At 42.5% G+C, this 16,545-nt stretch overlaps 1 protein-coding gene across 12 annotated transcripts in view; it reads left to right on the plus strand.

Moving 5' to 3' along the window:
• The window catches only part of CPVL (carboxypeptidase vitellogenic like), a 273,532-nt gene that overhangs the window by 100,304 nt on the left and 156,683 nt on the right, over positions 1–16,545 (plus strand). For all 12 annotated transcript variants that reach the window (XM_055293562.2, XM_063609709.1, XM_055293553.2 and 9 more), the window contains 4 exons: positions 98–212; positions 1,169–1,227; positions 3,590–3,669; positions 9,718–9,784. In XM_055293562.2, coding sequence (XP_055149537.1) covers positions 98–212; positions 1,169–1,227; positions 3,590–3,669; positions 9,718–9,784 — 321 coding nt within the window. The remainder of the gene's footprint in view (positions 1–97; positions 213–1,168; positions 1,228–3,589; positions 3,670–9,717; positions 9,785–16,545) is intronic.

A 16,545-nucleotide genomic window follows, 5' to 3' on the forward strand; every position in this document is an offset into this window, starting at 1 on the left:
CCTGTAACACAGAGAGGATTTGGGTAAGTTTGCTTGTGTGTGTTCTGTAGCCTAAGTGAGTGTTCTGTGTGGTCACTGGTTTTACTGTTTCCTCTAGATACAGCCAGAAGATGCCCCAGTAGTTCTCTGGCTACAGGGTGGGCCGGGAGGTTCATCCATGTTTGGACTCTTTGTGGAACATGGGCCTTATGTTGTCACAAGTAACATGACCTGTAAGTATCCCTTGCACTATATTTCCTATAGAATCTTTCATCTGAGCCTCATATCTGCTCCAAAACTAATTTAGAGTAAACACTGAACCACTATGAATAGCGTAACCATTCCAGATTATCAAAACACAACTTTCTGGCAATGTCCATCCGAGAAGGAGGAGCCTCGGGGTGAGTGTCCTGACTGGGCTGCTTTCTCCCTTGAAATTTGGGTGAAAAGTTCTAATCCGCTTTCTTGCAGTCTGCTGCTGACTCAAGCATTCTGGGTTTGCAAAACAGTTGGTATTTATTACTATTTGGGACAGCTCTTTGCAGTGGACTAATGGGTGGAATTATATTCTTAATTACTCACATGAACTAAACACTTTGTGGTTCAGTCGCACTCATGATCTGATAACTTGGAAGCAAGACGCTATTCCAGGTCAGGGCTGAGGCGGAGGAAGGATAAAGAAAGAGCAACATCTGGCTGTCACTAAGTTTACCTTTATCTCATTTTGTTTTTTTTTTTAATTTTGTTTACTTCCCCTGGGTCAGAATTTGGAGTGTGAGCCAGTTTGTGACTCAGTATAAAGGCTTATGTGCCAGTTTTGTTGAAGTAGTTCTGTTCAAGAGATGGAGCATTAAGGATGATTGATTTAATTGGACATGTGGATATTATTGCAGAGGTGGTTGGTGGGTGTTTTTTCATGAACCAGCTTTGTTCCAAGCTTTTGTTGGGTTTTGTTTCCAAGCTTTATCTCAGGTGTAGAAACACTCTGGGCTGGGGGAAAGTGAAGGAGAGGAGTGGAGAGGGTAAAGGTGCAGGTGCCTGTTCCCCACCATGAGAGTGTGCAGCGCTGTTAGAGGGTACACCAACAGCTCACGAGGACCAGCGGGTGTGTTGGGCTTCTGACCACCATGAGGCCTCGGTGGAATGCTTGTCCACAACTCTATCTCACCCCTCTTCTCTGTTTTCACAGTGCGTGACAGAGACTTCCCCTGGACCACAACGCTCTCCATGCTTTACATTGACAATCCAGTAAGTCCAGGATGACCCTGTGAGCTGTCAGTGCTGGCCTCTCCTGTCTTTTATTTTTTCCTTTTTATTAAGTACATTTAAAAAATAGATTTAGTTTTTCCTTTTCAAAATAGAATTTAATCTGTAAAATTAAAACCATTTTGAGATTTAGTTTTTCTGTTAACATGTGTAATCATATCGGAGTTTGGCAATTTTCCTTGCTGCCTTCTCTCATTTCCTCATTTTTTTTTTTTCTATTGAGGTGGAGTCTCGCTCTGTTGCCCAGGCTGGCAGCTCACTGCAACCTCCGCCTCCCCGGTTCAACCCGGTTTTCCTGCCTCAGCCTCCCAAGTAGCTGGGATTACAGGCACGTGCCACCACACCTGGCTGATTTTTGTATTTTTAGTAGAGACGGGAGCGTGGGGTGGGAGTGTTCACCATGTTAGCCAGTCTGGTCTCAAACTCCTGACCTCAGGTGATCCACCTGCCTTGGCCTCCCAAAATGATAAGATTATAGGTGTGAGCCACCACGCTTGGCCCATTTCCTTATTTTTAATCCTATGAGATGTCCTGTTCACTGAATTAGATAACCCAGGAGGAGGAGTTCATTTGTTTTCACTAACAGTTTGGGTTCCCTATATCACAGGTTATTATATAGTGTCAGAACTTCTAATCTTTCACAATCATCTAATCTTTCACATAGAGTTATAGATATAAAAAGTCAAAATGGGTCTCCACTTATTTTTTTTTTAATTTTTATTTTTTTTGAGATGAATCTCGCTCTGTCACCCAGACTAGAGTGCAGTTGCACCATCTCAGCTCACTGCAACCTCCACTTCCCAGGTTGAAGCAATTCTCCTGCCTCAGCCTCCTGAGTAGCTGGGATTACAGGCTTGTGCCACCATGCCTGGCTAACTTTTGTATTTTTAGTAGAGATGGAATTTCACCACATTGGCCAGGCTGGTCTTGAACTCCTGACCTCAAGTGATCCGCCTGCCTCAGCCTCCCAAAGTGCTGGGATTATAGGAGTGAGCTACCGCTCCTGGCCCCCTTCACTTGTTAAGACAAGCAACATGCTTCATCTCTGGACAAAAAGTGATACTCTCCTTGGGGAGGTCTTCTGATATTGGTTCTATTAAGGTGCAAAATAGGGGAGAAACTTAGGGTCAGCTTCTACAGATTTGGAGTATCTTTGCCCTCTTAACTAAAATCTTTAACTTCTCTCACTTTTCAGATGGTCCAAAAGAACACAAATAAAAGGGGAAAAAAATGTCAACATGCTCGTTCCCCCACCTTTGTTTTGTCAGCCTTCCATTTTCCTCGTCCATAACTGTATATTTAAATAAAAGATGAATTAAACATCCTTGGGTGTTTGGAAAAAACAAAAACACAAAAATCTTTATACCAGATAGGGAGTGCATTCCTTATGCAAATTGTTGACATAAAAATAGTAGCTTCTTCTTTTGAATTTGCAGTTCAGTTGTCTGTGAACTTCTAGATATAAGAAAATATTAGTTTAAAATTAGTCTTAATTATGTGAAAACTCCTTACCTACTGAAGATGAAATGGCTTAATGGCCATATTTCTCGCAAATAAAGACAAGAAGGGGGAGGAGGAGGAGGAAGAAGAAGAGGAAGACAACATACAACTACCTTTTTCTCCAGCCTAGAGAGTTTCTTTCGTGTTTTTGTTTTTGTTTTTTTTTTTTGGAGACGGAGTCTTGCTTGGTCACCCAGGCTGGAATGCAGTGGCATGATCTCAGCTCACTGCAATCTCCGCCTCCCGGGCTCAGGTGATTCTTATGCCTCAGCCTCCTGAGTAGCTGGGATTACAGGCGCCCGCCATCGTGCCCGGCTAATTTTCGTATTTTTAGTAGAAACGGGGTTTCGCCAGGCTGGTCTCAAACTCCTGACCTCAGGTGTTCCACCCGCCTTGGCCTCCCAAAGTGCTGGGATTACAGAAGTGAGCCACTGCACCAACCAAGAGTTTCTTCTTGGCAGGACAGAGCCATGCACTCTCCAGGTTTCAGAGAGGAGACAACTTTGGATCTTTTGATACTGTAGCAGGGGATGGAAAAGATGAATCCTTCTGCCTTAAATCAACATCTGGCAGGGTCTCCACTGAGGACCAGGACAGCTCAGCCACTGACCCCAGAGCAAAGCTCTGTGTTGCTGTTTTATTTGGGCTTTAGCGGGTGGAGAGAATAGGTGGCACCAAGCATCCTCCTGGGAGGAGGGCTAAAGGCATAGGGGGGCAATGGCAAAAATCTGAAGTCTGAGCTTGGCCTTTGGAACAAGGTCACCTTCCAGTGTGGGACCTCTCTGCAGGTCCCTAAGGCATGTGTTTCTCTGTGTTTATACGTGCTTGTTTATTTCTCCTGCAGGTGGGCACAGGCTTCAGTTTTACTGATGATACCCACGGATATGCAGTCAGTGAGGATGATGTAGCACGGGATTTATACAGGTGAAATGCTCCCGCTTTCTCTTGGCCTTCCTAAGACCAAACATTTTTCTATCTCAATAGGAAAATTATTCTAGTGTTGGAATTATTATTGACTGAGCCTTATAGTCCAATTCCTGAAGATAATTTAAGGATATTTTCACATCCACACACACAGAGCAGAATTTTTCAATTAAAGATTATTTTTTAAACTTTTCAACCAGACATCTGAAAGGTTTCTACTTGTTTTCCAAATTCGTGTTTAACTTTGCATTTGCAGGGAGACAACATCTTTTCAGATATTTGTTTGTTTCTCAGGATGCTTCTTTTTGTGACTTTTGGATGCAATTTTTTACTTTTTGCTTCTATTTCATGACTTTTCCAGGCTGAAAACTTAGCTTGTTAGTCTCTAATATTCTCCCTTCTTCTTATGAAAGTTTTCTTTTGCTTAAAAAAAAAAAAGGAAAAATGTAAAGTTGTAAGTCTGGCCAAACAGTGTCCATATAATTTCTGCTTTTTTTTACCCATATAAATCATTGCTATTTTTAGCATTTTTAAAAAAGCAAGTGACCTTTCTTATTTGGTCAGATTTTTCCAGTCTACAAATTATTACTAGAGACCAAGTCCTAGATTCTTTCTGGTCACTAGGGCACCGCTTTATGTATTATAATAATTTACTAAAAGAACCCTAGTGGCCAGGAGTTAACTAGCTCCCTACCCCACACCTCCACCAAGCACTCTGTTAATTACTACCAATCCCCAAAGCGAAAGTGCATCTAATAGGAGTCAGAGTTTGCTGATCTCTGACTAAAAGCTTTCCGTTTTACTTTTCTTTCTGTCTGAGGCAGATAAGTGGCTGGGGGGAGAGAAGAAAGAACTACTTCCAAGCCCCTTTCCCAAGGATCTCTCCCTCTGCCCACCCAGAAAAGAATATGGCTGTTGTCTTCTCCGCTTTTTTCACGTGTTCCATGATTGGATCACTTCTATTCAGTTTCTAGGGGGATGCCCAGGACCCCACACTTCTGCTTCCACATACAGTAGGGTCCTAGGGACATATCTGCCAAGATGCTGGCGGGATGTTCGCCCAGCACCTCCTCCCCTTCCCTCCACAGACGTAACGGACGGCAGTCCTCCTCACAGGCTTCTTCAGAGCCAGGGCCAGGGCTCTCTTGGCGCTGTGTGCTCTCTTTCTTCAGATTAGAAACCTACTCCCTGCCCCCACCTCCCATCCCTCTTTGGTTTAAATCCAAACAAACTCAGTGGTTAACTAGCAAACACCCTGAGGGCAGAGGTTCTGTATTGAAGAGATGCATCGGGCCCCCTCTAAGACAGAGCATCACTGCCAGGCCATGTCTGTCTCTCCTTCCCCTCCCCCAAAGACGGTTACAGCTTCCAGTTGCCCTTCCATATGGGGATGTCAACTGCTGACATGTGGTCCGTCTCCTCTTTCCTGACGTGTAAAGGGAACCTATTTCAAAGCATCCATTGTTTATAGCTGTTGTAGTTCTTTTTGCTTCGGGCTCTTAGAACTGGAAAATAGCTAATCAAGGGTAGTGCAGAAAACTGATTTCAGCTGTTTTCTTTATAGTTTACACTATTCGTTTCCCTTTGTGACCACATTCTTCTCTCCAGCTCTCCAGATGGGTGTTTGGAATAAGAGGGTCGCTTCGAAACCTGCAAATGGGCTACTACAGGTTTAAAGAGTGGAGCTTTCATTTTCTCCCTTTGAAAACCAACTTTCTTTTTTCAGAAAATCTCATTCTTTTTGACTATTAATAGTGCATGGCTGTAAGGAGACATTTACCATTCACAGTTTTGCTGCTTTTGTGTTTGGAAATAAAACTTTTTCACAAACAAGATGTTAAAATACTCTCCCTCTTTTCTTATTTGGAATGTGCTATTAGTCACAATGCCTCTCTGGTTTAAAACAAATTATTAAATGTATTAACTTTGATTTGGAGTACACTAGCTGGTGCCACTCTCCTTCTGCCATTGTTTGCCAATTGCCTATTATGTGCCAGCTGCTGTTCTTGGTGCTGGTGAGACAGTAGTAAGCAGTCCTCAAAGCCCCTGCCCTCCTGGGGCTCAGTCTAGTGGTGGACCTATAGTTATTTTCTTAGCAGCCAAATGGAAGTGCTACTATAGTTTTCTCCTACATGTTGGTTTGCGATGGGAAATGATATGTAGTGTTGCTAAACAAAGCTTCATAGCAATGCAGCTGGGAAGCAGGCTTCCTATATGAAATGAGAAAACTCTGTGTCCTATGCCAGGTGGAGAGGATCATGGCTCAGCCTCGCTAGATGTAGAATGAATGCAGAAGAGGCTCCCCTCACGGGCTCCAACAGAGCAGCACTGCCAGGATTCCTGTTGCTGAGCTTGTATCGGTCCAGTGCAAGGCAGATGAGCCCCAAAGTGGGGCTTAGCCTGTGAGGGGTTTTGGCTTTGCCCAGGAAAGAATTCAAGGGTGGCCAGGTGTGGTGGCTCACACCTGTAATCCCAGCACTTTGGGAGGCCGAGGCAGGCAGATCACCTGATGTCAGGAGTTCCAGACCAGCCTGACCAACATGGAGAAACCCCGTCTCTACTAAAAATAGAAAAATTAGCTGGGCTTGGTGGTGCATGCCTGTAATCCCAGCTACTTGGGAGGCTGAGGCAGGAGAATCGCTTGAACCCAGGAGGCAGAGGTTGAGGTGAGCTGAGATCACACCATTGCACTCCAGCCTGGGCAACAAGAGTGAAACTCCGTCTCAATTAAAAAAAAAAAAAAAAAAGAATTCAAGGGTGAGATGGAGGTAGAAGAAAACAGCTTTATTGAAGGGGCAGTGTTACAGCTCCGTGTCTGCTCCTGCAGGGCTACTGCCTAGTCCGAGTAGCAGCTTAGGGCAATTTTGCAGTCATACTTAAACCCACTTTTAATTACATGCAGATTAAGGGTTGGTTCATGCAGAATTTTCTAGGGAATGGATAGTAGCTTTTGAGTCTTTGGGTCATTGCCATGGAAAGGGGTGGTAATGCCTGGGTGTTGCCATCACAGTGGTAAACTGACATGGCCCACTGATAGGCATGTCTTATGGAAAGCTGCTTCCGCCCAGGCCCTGTCTTAGCTAGTCCTCAGTTTGATCCAGTGTCCAAGCCCTACCTTTGTAGTTGAGTCCCACCTCCTACCTCAAGTCCACTGCCAGTGACTGTAGGTACACTTTGCTTGGCGTTTGTTGGTATGGAGCTTTTGCTTAGATTATCTGAAACTCGATTATCCTGAATGTTGCTTGTGTTTATGATTATGCTTCTGACTCCATTAGAACCGACCAGATTCCAGTGCCGTCTTTGGGTCTACAATGCATGATCATGTCCACTCACCTTTTCTGCCCTGCATCCACCCAATCTCTGTTTAAAAACTTATTTGCGGAATAATTTTCTCCTAGTCATTCTTCCTCGCAACCTGTTTCTCTTTTTGGTCCTTTAAGGTACCTTTCTGCGAGCAGAGAGCCCTTAACTAAAATTCTGTTTATGAGACAAGTCCTTGGCACAATGCCAGCAAGGTGGCCAAATGGAATCACTGAGAAGAAGCATGCTTCTTGTTCCATGTAGCTCTTGTACCTGAATAAATGCATGGAGTGTGCACTTGTGAACACACATGCTTATGTATTATTATTTTTTAGTCTCACTATGTCGCAAGGCTGGAGTGCAGTGGCGTGATCTTGGCTCACTGCCACCTCTGCCTCCCAGGTTCAAGCAATTCTCCTGCCTCAGCCTCCTGACTAGCTGGGACTACAGGCGCCCGCCACCACACCCAGATAATTTTTGTATTTTTAGTAGAGATGAGGTTTCACCATGTTGGCCAAAATGGTCTCAATCTCTTGACCTCGTGATCCGCCTGCCTCGGCCTCCCACAGGTGTGAGCCACCACGCCCGGCCACTTATGTATTATATATATGTTTAGCAGTTCTGCTTCTAAAATTTGTAATTTCACGTGGGCTTGATTCTAGATTCTATTTTCTAGAAAATGCTCACCATGTAATAAGAAGAGTTCTTGACTAAAATACAGTTAAATGAGCAAATGGCATATGTAAATCTAATTTACTAAATTTACTTTTTTCATTCTTCACTCTCTTTTAAGAAACGGGAGTGCTACTACGCTACCAAGTGCTTGCTTAAAAAAAAATAGCCAGTTTTTTGGCTGTGAAATAAAAACTGTGAAATTGAAACTCGATGATAACTTCCTCAAGTGGAACTTGAGCTGGAGAATCCTGCCATTTTCGAGATAGAAGTAACCTGGGAGATTATCTCCAACCAAGATTGTCAGATAAAACACAAAATACCCAGTTAAATTTGAATTTCAGATAAACAACAAATAAAATTTTAATGTAAGTATGTTCCATGCAATATTTGGGACAAACTTATACTAAGCAATTATTTGTTATCTGAAATTCAAAATTAAGCCATGTCTTATGTTTTCATTTGCTAAATCCAGCAACCCTAATGACTCTCCAGCAAATACTACAAGGAAATAAACTTTAAGCTAAAGCCAAAGGCTTAATTGAGATTTACTATGCTAAATTATCTATTGCCATTCCAACAAGCAGGAAGAGAGAAAAGGAAGTAGATTTTAGCCTGAGGGTTGGAGAGGGAAGGGTGGAGAATGAATGCCTATTTTTATCTGCACTCTAAAGCCAGCTTATTGCCAGCACAAACATAGAAGCTATAAAATGCAGCTTCTCAGATTTAGTTGCTACAAAGGCCACTATAAATAATGAATACAGAAATACACCGAAACTCTACAGTAGTGTTTCATGGTGAATTTTTATGCAGCCTTTGAAAATTAAATATAGCTAGGATCATGGTGATTGTAATGACCCAATTTTGCCTCTTTGTAACCCCTGAACTTCGCCATCCTCCTGGGTTTTCAGAGCCTCCTTGCCTTTCATCTTCCCTGGATGGTTCATGGCTTTTAGTCTCTCAGCAGGAAACTGGGCCAAAAACCTCCCCTAGCTTTGCAGGCACTGCAGTCTGGGTCAAAACACTCATAGAGCTACTGAGTTTCACAAGTTTTTGTTTTCCTTTTTTTGAAATATTTTGTTCAAGTAAAGAATCATTTAAAAATCCACTGTCTTCTTGCTTATTATGAAATCACTCCTTGAGTCTGTTAAAATCTATTTCATCACTGAAGTGGCTATTGGCATTCTTTTTTTTTTTTTTTTTTTTTTGAGACAGAGTCTTACTCTGTTGCCCAGGCTAGAGTGCAATGGATTAATCTCAGCTCACTGCAACCTCAGCCTCCCTGGTTGAAGTGATTCTCCTGTCTCAGCCTCCTGAGTAGCTGGGACTACAGGCGTGCACCACCATGCCCGGCTAATTTTTGTATTTTTAGTAGAGATGGGGTTTCACTATGTTGGCTAGGCTGGTCTCGAACTCCTGACCTTGTTATCCGCCTGCCTTAGCCTCCCAAAGTGCTGGTATTACAGGCGTGAGCCACCACCCCGGCCGGCTGTTAGCATTCTTTAGTAAATGTTTTTCTTTTTTTCAGCCCAGAGCCTACTGTACATTTATTTGAATATCTGTGGCCATTTGCTGTTTTTCTTTTAAATTATAGTCATCTTACAGTTTTTCTGTTCTTTGGTTATTAAAACGTGACATTCTTGGAGCTCCATCAGAAATGTTCAGAGTCCCCCACAGTGGGGGTTGGTAAGCAACTAAGATTTCCCTTACTTCACCACAAACCTGGGCTAATGGGATCATAAAGTTTGCAGAACTACCTCCAAGAATTACTACGTAACATGTGAAACCTGTATTATTTGCTCAGGGTGCCCTCAACAGTTAGATGATCCAAACTGGTAAATCAGTGATTTGGAAACATGCCCAGAGTATTGATGTCCACTTGTCCTAACTTCTTATCACAAAGTAAGCCCACAGGTATTGTGTAAATAAAATGTCCTACAGGAGCTCATAGCAGAGTGGTATCTTATTTCAAGTGTGAAACCTATTGCCAAAGAGTGAGATTTGTTATCCTAGCATGAAGAGATCCTGAATCATTTTTCTGATTAATTTGTATTGTTCTTGTTCTTCTTTTTGCAGTGCACTAATTCAGTTTTTCCAGATATTTCCTGAATATAAAAATAATGACTTTTATGTCACTGGGGAGGTAAGTAGAAGTCACGTTTCCTTGTGTGCTTCAAACATCACCAGAACTGACATATATTATGAGTGCAGTTTGTCTGTTTAAAATCTATATACGTATATACACGTACACATACATATCAATATTGATTCAGCCTTTATTCAAAATTCTCCCAATTATCAAAATGCCCTTCATAACTTTATTTTTTAGTTGGAGTTTTGCTCTTGTTGCCCAGGGCTGGAGTGCAGTGGTGTGATCTTGGCTCACTGCAACCTCTGCCTCCTGGGTTCAAGCAATTCTCCTGCCTCAGCCTCCTGAGTAGCTGGGATTACAGGCGCCTGCCACCACGCACGGCTAATTTTTCTATTTTTATAGAGACGGGGTTTCACCATGTTGGCCAGGCTAGTCTTGAACTCCTGACCTCATGATCTGCCCGCCTCGGCCTCCCAAAGTGCTGGGATTACAGGCATGAGCCACCATGCCCAGCCCTTTCATAACATTTTTTAAATCCCAGGGCCCAATGCATGCTCACATATTACCATGGGTGCACTAGGTAGGCTCAGTCACCTGCCTTGTTTGTTGTCCTCATCATTCATGATGACGATTTGAAGAGTCCAGGCCAGGTGCTTTGTAGAATGTCCCATATTCTGAATTTGTCTGATTTTTTCCTCAGTGCTTAGGTTATGTCAAAACATTTGAGCAAGAACATTACATAGATGGTGTGTACTTTCTGGTGTGTCACATCAGGAGGCACATGAAGTCAGTTTGTCCCACCGTTGGTGATGCTAAACCGGATCACTCCGTCAAGGTGGTGTCTGCCAGATCTTGCCATTGTAAAGGCACCTGTTTATGTTTGTAATTAATTAATAATTCAAGACCATTCAAACACTATTTCCTCAAAAAATGCCACCCAATAGTTTTAGCATCCACTGATGATCTCTGTCTGAATCAATTATTACACTGGGGGTGATAAAATGGTGATTTTTCTAATGTATCTTTCTGTAGATACCACCTGGCATTCTTCCATAGGGAAGATTTTTCCCTTTTCCTCCTATTACTTACTTTAAAAAATAGTACCGTGGATTCACAGATTGTTATTTCTATTTGATCTGTTAAAATTTGTTTTATTGTTTTTGATGCTTACGTTGCTTTAAATTTGGTCACTGGGAACCCCTTCAGTTGGCTCCTGTGCCCTTTTGACTGGTCCCCATTATTCTCCAAGCATGTCCTTGCTTTTTGACACAAATGTATGTTCCAGAAGCATCTTGTACTTCTTATACTTTCCCTGCCCTAGCCTTGCAATCAGTCAGTTCTTCACAGAATGCTGTTTCTTTTTCCTGGGGAATGGCATTTAAAAAGCAAGTGCTAAGCACTAAGTGACCCATTGCTGCTGGAATGTCATTGCTTTTAGACTGTCTGTGGGCAGAGCTAGGAAACAAAATGACTTCATGCTGATACCCATAATTCTAATTCCATACCACAAGGTTCTCTTCTCTTTTCTCTGTTCTGTATTTGTTTACCCCTTCTCCCACATTGAGGGCTGTGGTTCCTAATGGCATCAGTATGTTTCCTCTTTTGATTGCTTCTACAATATGCCCAAAATGGTTTCAGAATTACTACATGAGCACCATTACCAACAAGAAACATCAAAATTACTTTTAATATTTTTTGCTGCAATGATTTTTATCCTTAAATTGTATCTCACTACACACTTATAATCAAAGTACTGTGTTTAAAAGTTAAAAGAATTCTATTTTTAAGGGAGATTATGTTAAAATTTCATACACAGTTACATTCATTTGTCTATGTTGGTTTCAGTTTTAGGGTTTGCTTTTTTCATCCTTTTTAAGATTATTTTAAAAATGTGTACCAGCCAATCATTTGAGAACACAGGTGCACTTCTAGGTGCTAGGAATATAATGGTGAATAACACTGAAAAACAACAAAAAAAATCCATGCCCTACATTCTAGAGAGGTAGGCAGTGGTAACTAAAATACGTGCTAGGTACCACCGTCAGGCAGTGACAAGTGTCATGAAAGAGATGCAGTAGGGCAAGGGCTGGAGAGTGAAGGAGGTGCTATTTTGGATCAGATTGTCTGACAAGGAGATAATGAACAGAACCCTGAATGATGTGGTGGGGTAATTTCTGCAGTATCTGTAAGAAGAGCTTTCCTGGCAGAAGGAACAAGGAATGCAAAGACTCTCCAGTGGGGACAGGCTTGGTGGGTTCAAGGAAAAGCACAGAGCTGCCGTGGTAGGAGCTGAGCAGAAAGAGGCCAGTGGATCCTGCAGGGCCCGGCTGCCTGTGGCAGAGTTTGGACTTTATTCTAACGGTAATGGGAAACCATTGAGGGTCCAGTGTTCGCTGAAAGAACATTTAGAATTGAATTCAACTGAGCACAGATATATTGAGTATCTGCTATGTTTGAGGCACTGGACAAATATTAGGAATTCAGTGATTTATGAGACATTGACTCTTCCCTAAATCTGAAGGTCTAATAATTACAATACAGATGAAAGGCACAATTAGAGAAATATTATCTCTGGTCCACAAGTCTTGAAAAAAGAAAAAAGAAGTTAAGGAAAAAATTAGAGAAGTAACTGTAAAGACTAATAGCCACAGGAAAGGTACCAGTAGCTACCTCAGTATGGGATCCTCAGGAAAGGCCAAGCAGAGGAGGTGACAATTAAACCGGGGTTTGAAGGATAAATAAGGGTGTGTTAGTTAAGGCTCTTGGTTGCAAGTGACAGAAACCCTATTTAAAGCAGCTTTAGTGAAACAGGGCATTGATTGATTTAACATCAGGTGTGGCTGGATCTGGGTGCCCTTACTTTGTCATCAGGATTGTGCCTGTCATTCTTTCCTGATCTATGTTCTTGGCTTTGTACTTTTCTGGTTTCATTCTCAGGCAAGTTCTTTTCATGTGGCACTCCTGCTTCTCTATCCATCCCAGGGCAGGTATAGCCTATCCATTCAACTTCCCTTTCCCAGTAATTCCAGCCCTCCAGATTCCTGAATCTCAGATGATCCACTTGGATCCCATGCCTATCCTAGAACCACCAGCTGGACCCAGGTGGTTGGAATATACAAATTGGCCAGAATGGTGCCTGAGGCCCACTCCATACCCTGGGAGGGTAGGGACCAGGATGGGGGGCCCTCATACTCTGAACCATAAGGCCTGAGAGTGGGAGATGAGTGGTCTCCAGAGGAAGATCCAAGTGTTGATGCCAGAGGAAGGGCTGTAAAGATGCTGGCAAGCACATCTGCGATGTCCACTTTCCGGGAGGGAAAGAGAAAAATGGTCCGAGTTTTTCCCATGGGAATGGCAAGTAACTGGAACTAGCAACATCTTCTCTCTTTCTTCTCTTTATAAGCTATTTGGAAGGGATATTCTGACTGATTAGCATACTACACTTTAGGTTTTTTTTAAGCCAGTTATGCAGTCAGGACGACTTAGAACCTCTCCTGGTAATTTCTGGCTGTTCCTTGTCTTTTAACCAATTTCAGAGCCAGGTTAGGGAAGTGAATAGGAAGTGACACTCCCATTATTTGGCAACAACCCTGGAAAATGCCCATTCTCCACCTCCTACAGAAGAGTGATCTACTTCGTGTGTAATGCCTTGTCTTGCAAATAATGTGGTGATGTTGTTAACCATGATGTTGATGTTGATACAAACCATGATGTTTGGCAAAGCTGCCAAATCCCAGATGAAAAATTTGACTTGGTTATTTCACATCTGCCTTGTGGTTTTATGCATATAATTTCCTAATGTGTGTAGAAAAGGACAGTTTTCTTTTTACCTTCCTTGCTGCCAGGATGAATACTTTTAAGGAAACCTGTGCCTTCTGAGTGATGAAGGAAGGTGTGAGGTAGAGATGCCATTGTCAGGAGGCATCATCTTCCCCGAACTACATGGAATACGTTCAGTCTGGGGGCACTGCTCCTTCTAGAAGAAAAAACACTAGATAATGATGCCTTGATGGTTTATGATGAATATTAGAATATTATGAATATTTCTTCAGTCTAGTTTGTCCCATCTGGGTTGTCTTCTGTTTTAAGGCCATGTGGCAGAAAAGAGAAGTGGAAGGTGTTCTGGATTAATCATTAGGAGACCTGGGATTCAGGGCTGGCTTTGCTCCTCCCTGGATGATTTCAGGAAAGTCTTTCAACCTCCCTGGGCCTCTGCTTTTCATCTAACAATCAGATGAGTTGTTAAATTCAATCACTTCCAGGGATATTTTGCTTTACTAGAAATTCAAATGCAGTTATCTAGACTCACTCTTTAAGCATCTGTATGTAATTGCAGTTTTAACATAGTACCTACCCATTTTCCCTCTCGCTGCTTCCACCACAAAAAAACAATGTTCTAGATTTTTCAGGAAAGAAAATTCCTTTCTCTTCTAAACTCTTAATTTTCTCACACTCTTAGGAAAGCTGAATAGTGCTGCTGAGTTTGTAGAGCCATCTTCAAAAAATAAATGCACAAATTCAGAAATGGTTTTCTGCTTTTCAATGTAAATGCACCAGACCTAAATATCTTCACATTTGTGTGCTATGAATGAGAGGAGCCTCATGCTCAAGGGGTCTGGAGCAGCTGTTCAGAACCTTGATTTGGTGTAAAGCAGTCTGGAAATAATAATAGTACCTACTGCGTAGGGTTGTTTTGAGCATTTAATTAGATAACCCTCTTCAGATGTTAGCATAGTGACTGGCTGTGGTGAGTACCCAACACGTGATGACTATTATTACCATTCATGTTGAAAAGCTGGGCTAATATCTTATGACTCCCAAGCATACAGCCATTAGGCTGTGGACAAGAGCTGAAGTGTTAATAGAAGCTCCGCTAACTCGTTGCTGGGATATGGCATTGTCCCCTCTACTCTGTGTCTATTATTTTGAAATCGTTTTTAAAAGCAATAGTTACTTTGTCTAAAAAAAATGGAGCTTAGCAGTTGACATTAGAAGTTGTGCTTGTTTTTTATATGGACAGCAGCAAAATGTGTCAGGACCCACCCCAGGCTCCCTGCCTCACCGTGTGGACGATGGTGTGGCCACACCAGAGAAAGTGGCGTGGGCCTGCCCTCAGTGCAAAGGAAAGGGGAGAAGCTGCTTTGTCTTCTTCCACCTTCTCTTCATTTCTGCCCAGAACACCAACTGGAATTAATTTTCTCTAAAAAGAGACAAATGTGTCTGTAAATCACCCTCCTCAAGGCATGAAAAAAACATACTTCAAAAAGAGAAACAAGCTGTGTTTAATTCCCATAATTAACTTTCTTTATAAGTGTTATTCTTTCTGAGCCAGTAACTATTAGTGAGATTGCCCTTGTTCTTGAGGCACAGACACATTTAGCATCCTCTCAATTGTACGTGAGCCCAGGTAGAAGTTAAAGCAAAACAGCCCTCACTGGAAGGCAGGCAGGTGACAGGATCAGGGGGACCGCCCATTGTTCTCTGAGCCTGTGGCTTTATGTGCCGCTCAAGGGAAAGAGTCAGTGCATGTGGGAGGTTGTGGCAATGGATGGGAACGCTTCCAAACTAGCAGGGCATGTGGTTAAAACAGGACATCTCTTCTCCATCAGCAAAAAAGGGCAGACTCTCTTTATAAACAGTTTTGCAACCATAATTTATTTGAGAACCTAATAGAGACAAAACTTTGAAGCTATTTAAAAATGAATTAGGGAGCTTAATGGGACACTTTATCTTCATCTGCATGGGTGAAGTCCCTGTTGGAAGTACAGTGTCTGACAACCTTTATTGAAATCATCATGGCCCATTGGGTTAGGTGGCAAGCTCCCAGTATGCGAGAGCCATGTTTGTTTGTTTTATTCGATACTAAGCACAGTGCTTAATGAATATTATAGAATGGAGTTCATGCAAGGCTCCCTTTAGATAAAATAAAAATATTGATATTTCTTTCCTGCATCTTTTCACCTTCTTTTTTTTTTCTTTCCTGCATCTTTTCACCTACTATTTTTTTTTTTTGAGACGAAGTGTCACTCTGATGCCTAAGGTGGAGTGCAGCGTTGCCATTTTGGCTCACTGCACCCTCCAATTCCCGGGTTCAAGTGATTCTCCTGCCTCAGCCTCCCGAGTAGCTGGGATTACAGGCACGTGCCACCATGCCTGCCTAATTTTTGTATTTTTAGTAGAGATGGGGTTTCACTATGTTGGACAGGCTGGCCTTGAACTCCTGATGGATGATCCACCCACCTCAGTCTCCCAAAGTGCTAAGATTACAGGTGTAAGCCACTGTGCCCATCCCCTTTCTTTTTTTAAAATTTTTATTTTAGGTTTGGGGGTACATGTGAAGGTTTGTTACATAGACAAACACGTGTCATAGGGTTTTGTTGTACATATTATTACATCACCCAGGTATTAAGCTCAGTACCCAATAGTGATCTTTTCTGCTCCTCTCGCCTCCCTTTCATTGCCCTTCTCTCTCTGTACTATGTCCCAGGCCCTGGGGACTCTCCTTTGGCCTCCGTTGTTTTCCAGGGCCATCCTCCCACCTCAGCCTTCCTCTCCTCAGTCTACTGTGCACAGCTTCTATTTCTCCATGCTTCTTACCTCCCTATCATGATTGTTCTGTTTCTGTCCCCCATTCTGACTTGTTATCAGCTCATTTTTCCATAGAAAGGATCTGATAAATTAAACCCAGTATGGTGGACTCTCAACATGTTTGCATTTGAGTAGAGAGCAGAGCCTACCTGATGGGTAGATATTGGTAATAGGATAATTTCAAGCACTGACATACAAACAGAGGGGTGGCAACCAAGGTGGGG

The sequence above is a fragment of the Symphalangus syndactylus genome, chromosome 9 (genome assembly GCF_028878055.3).
Source record: "Symphalangus syndactylus isolate Jambi chromosome 9, NHGRI_mSymSyn1-v2.1_pri, whole genome shotgun sequence".
Taxonomy (NCBI): Eukaryota; Metazoa; Chordata; class Mammalia; order Primates; family Hylobatidae; genus Symphalangus; species Symphalangus syndactylus.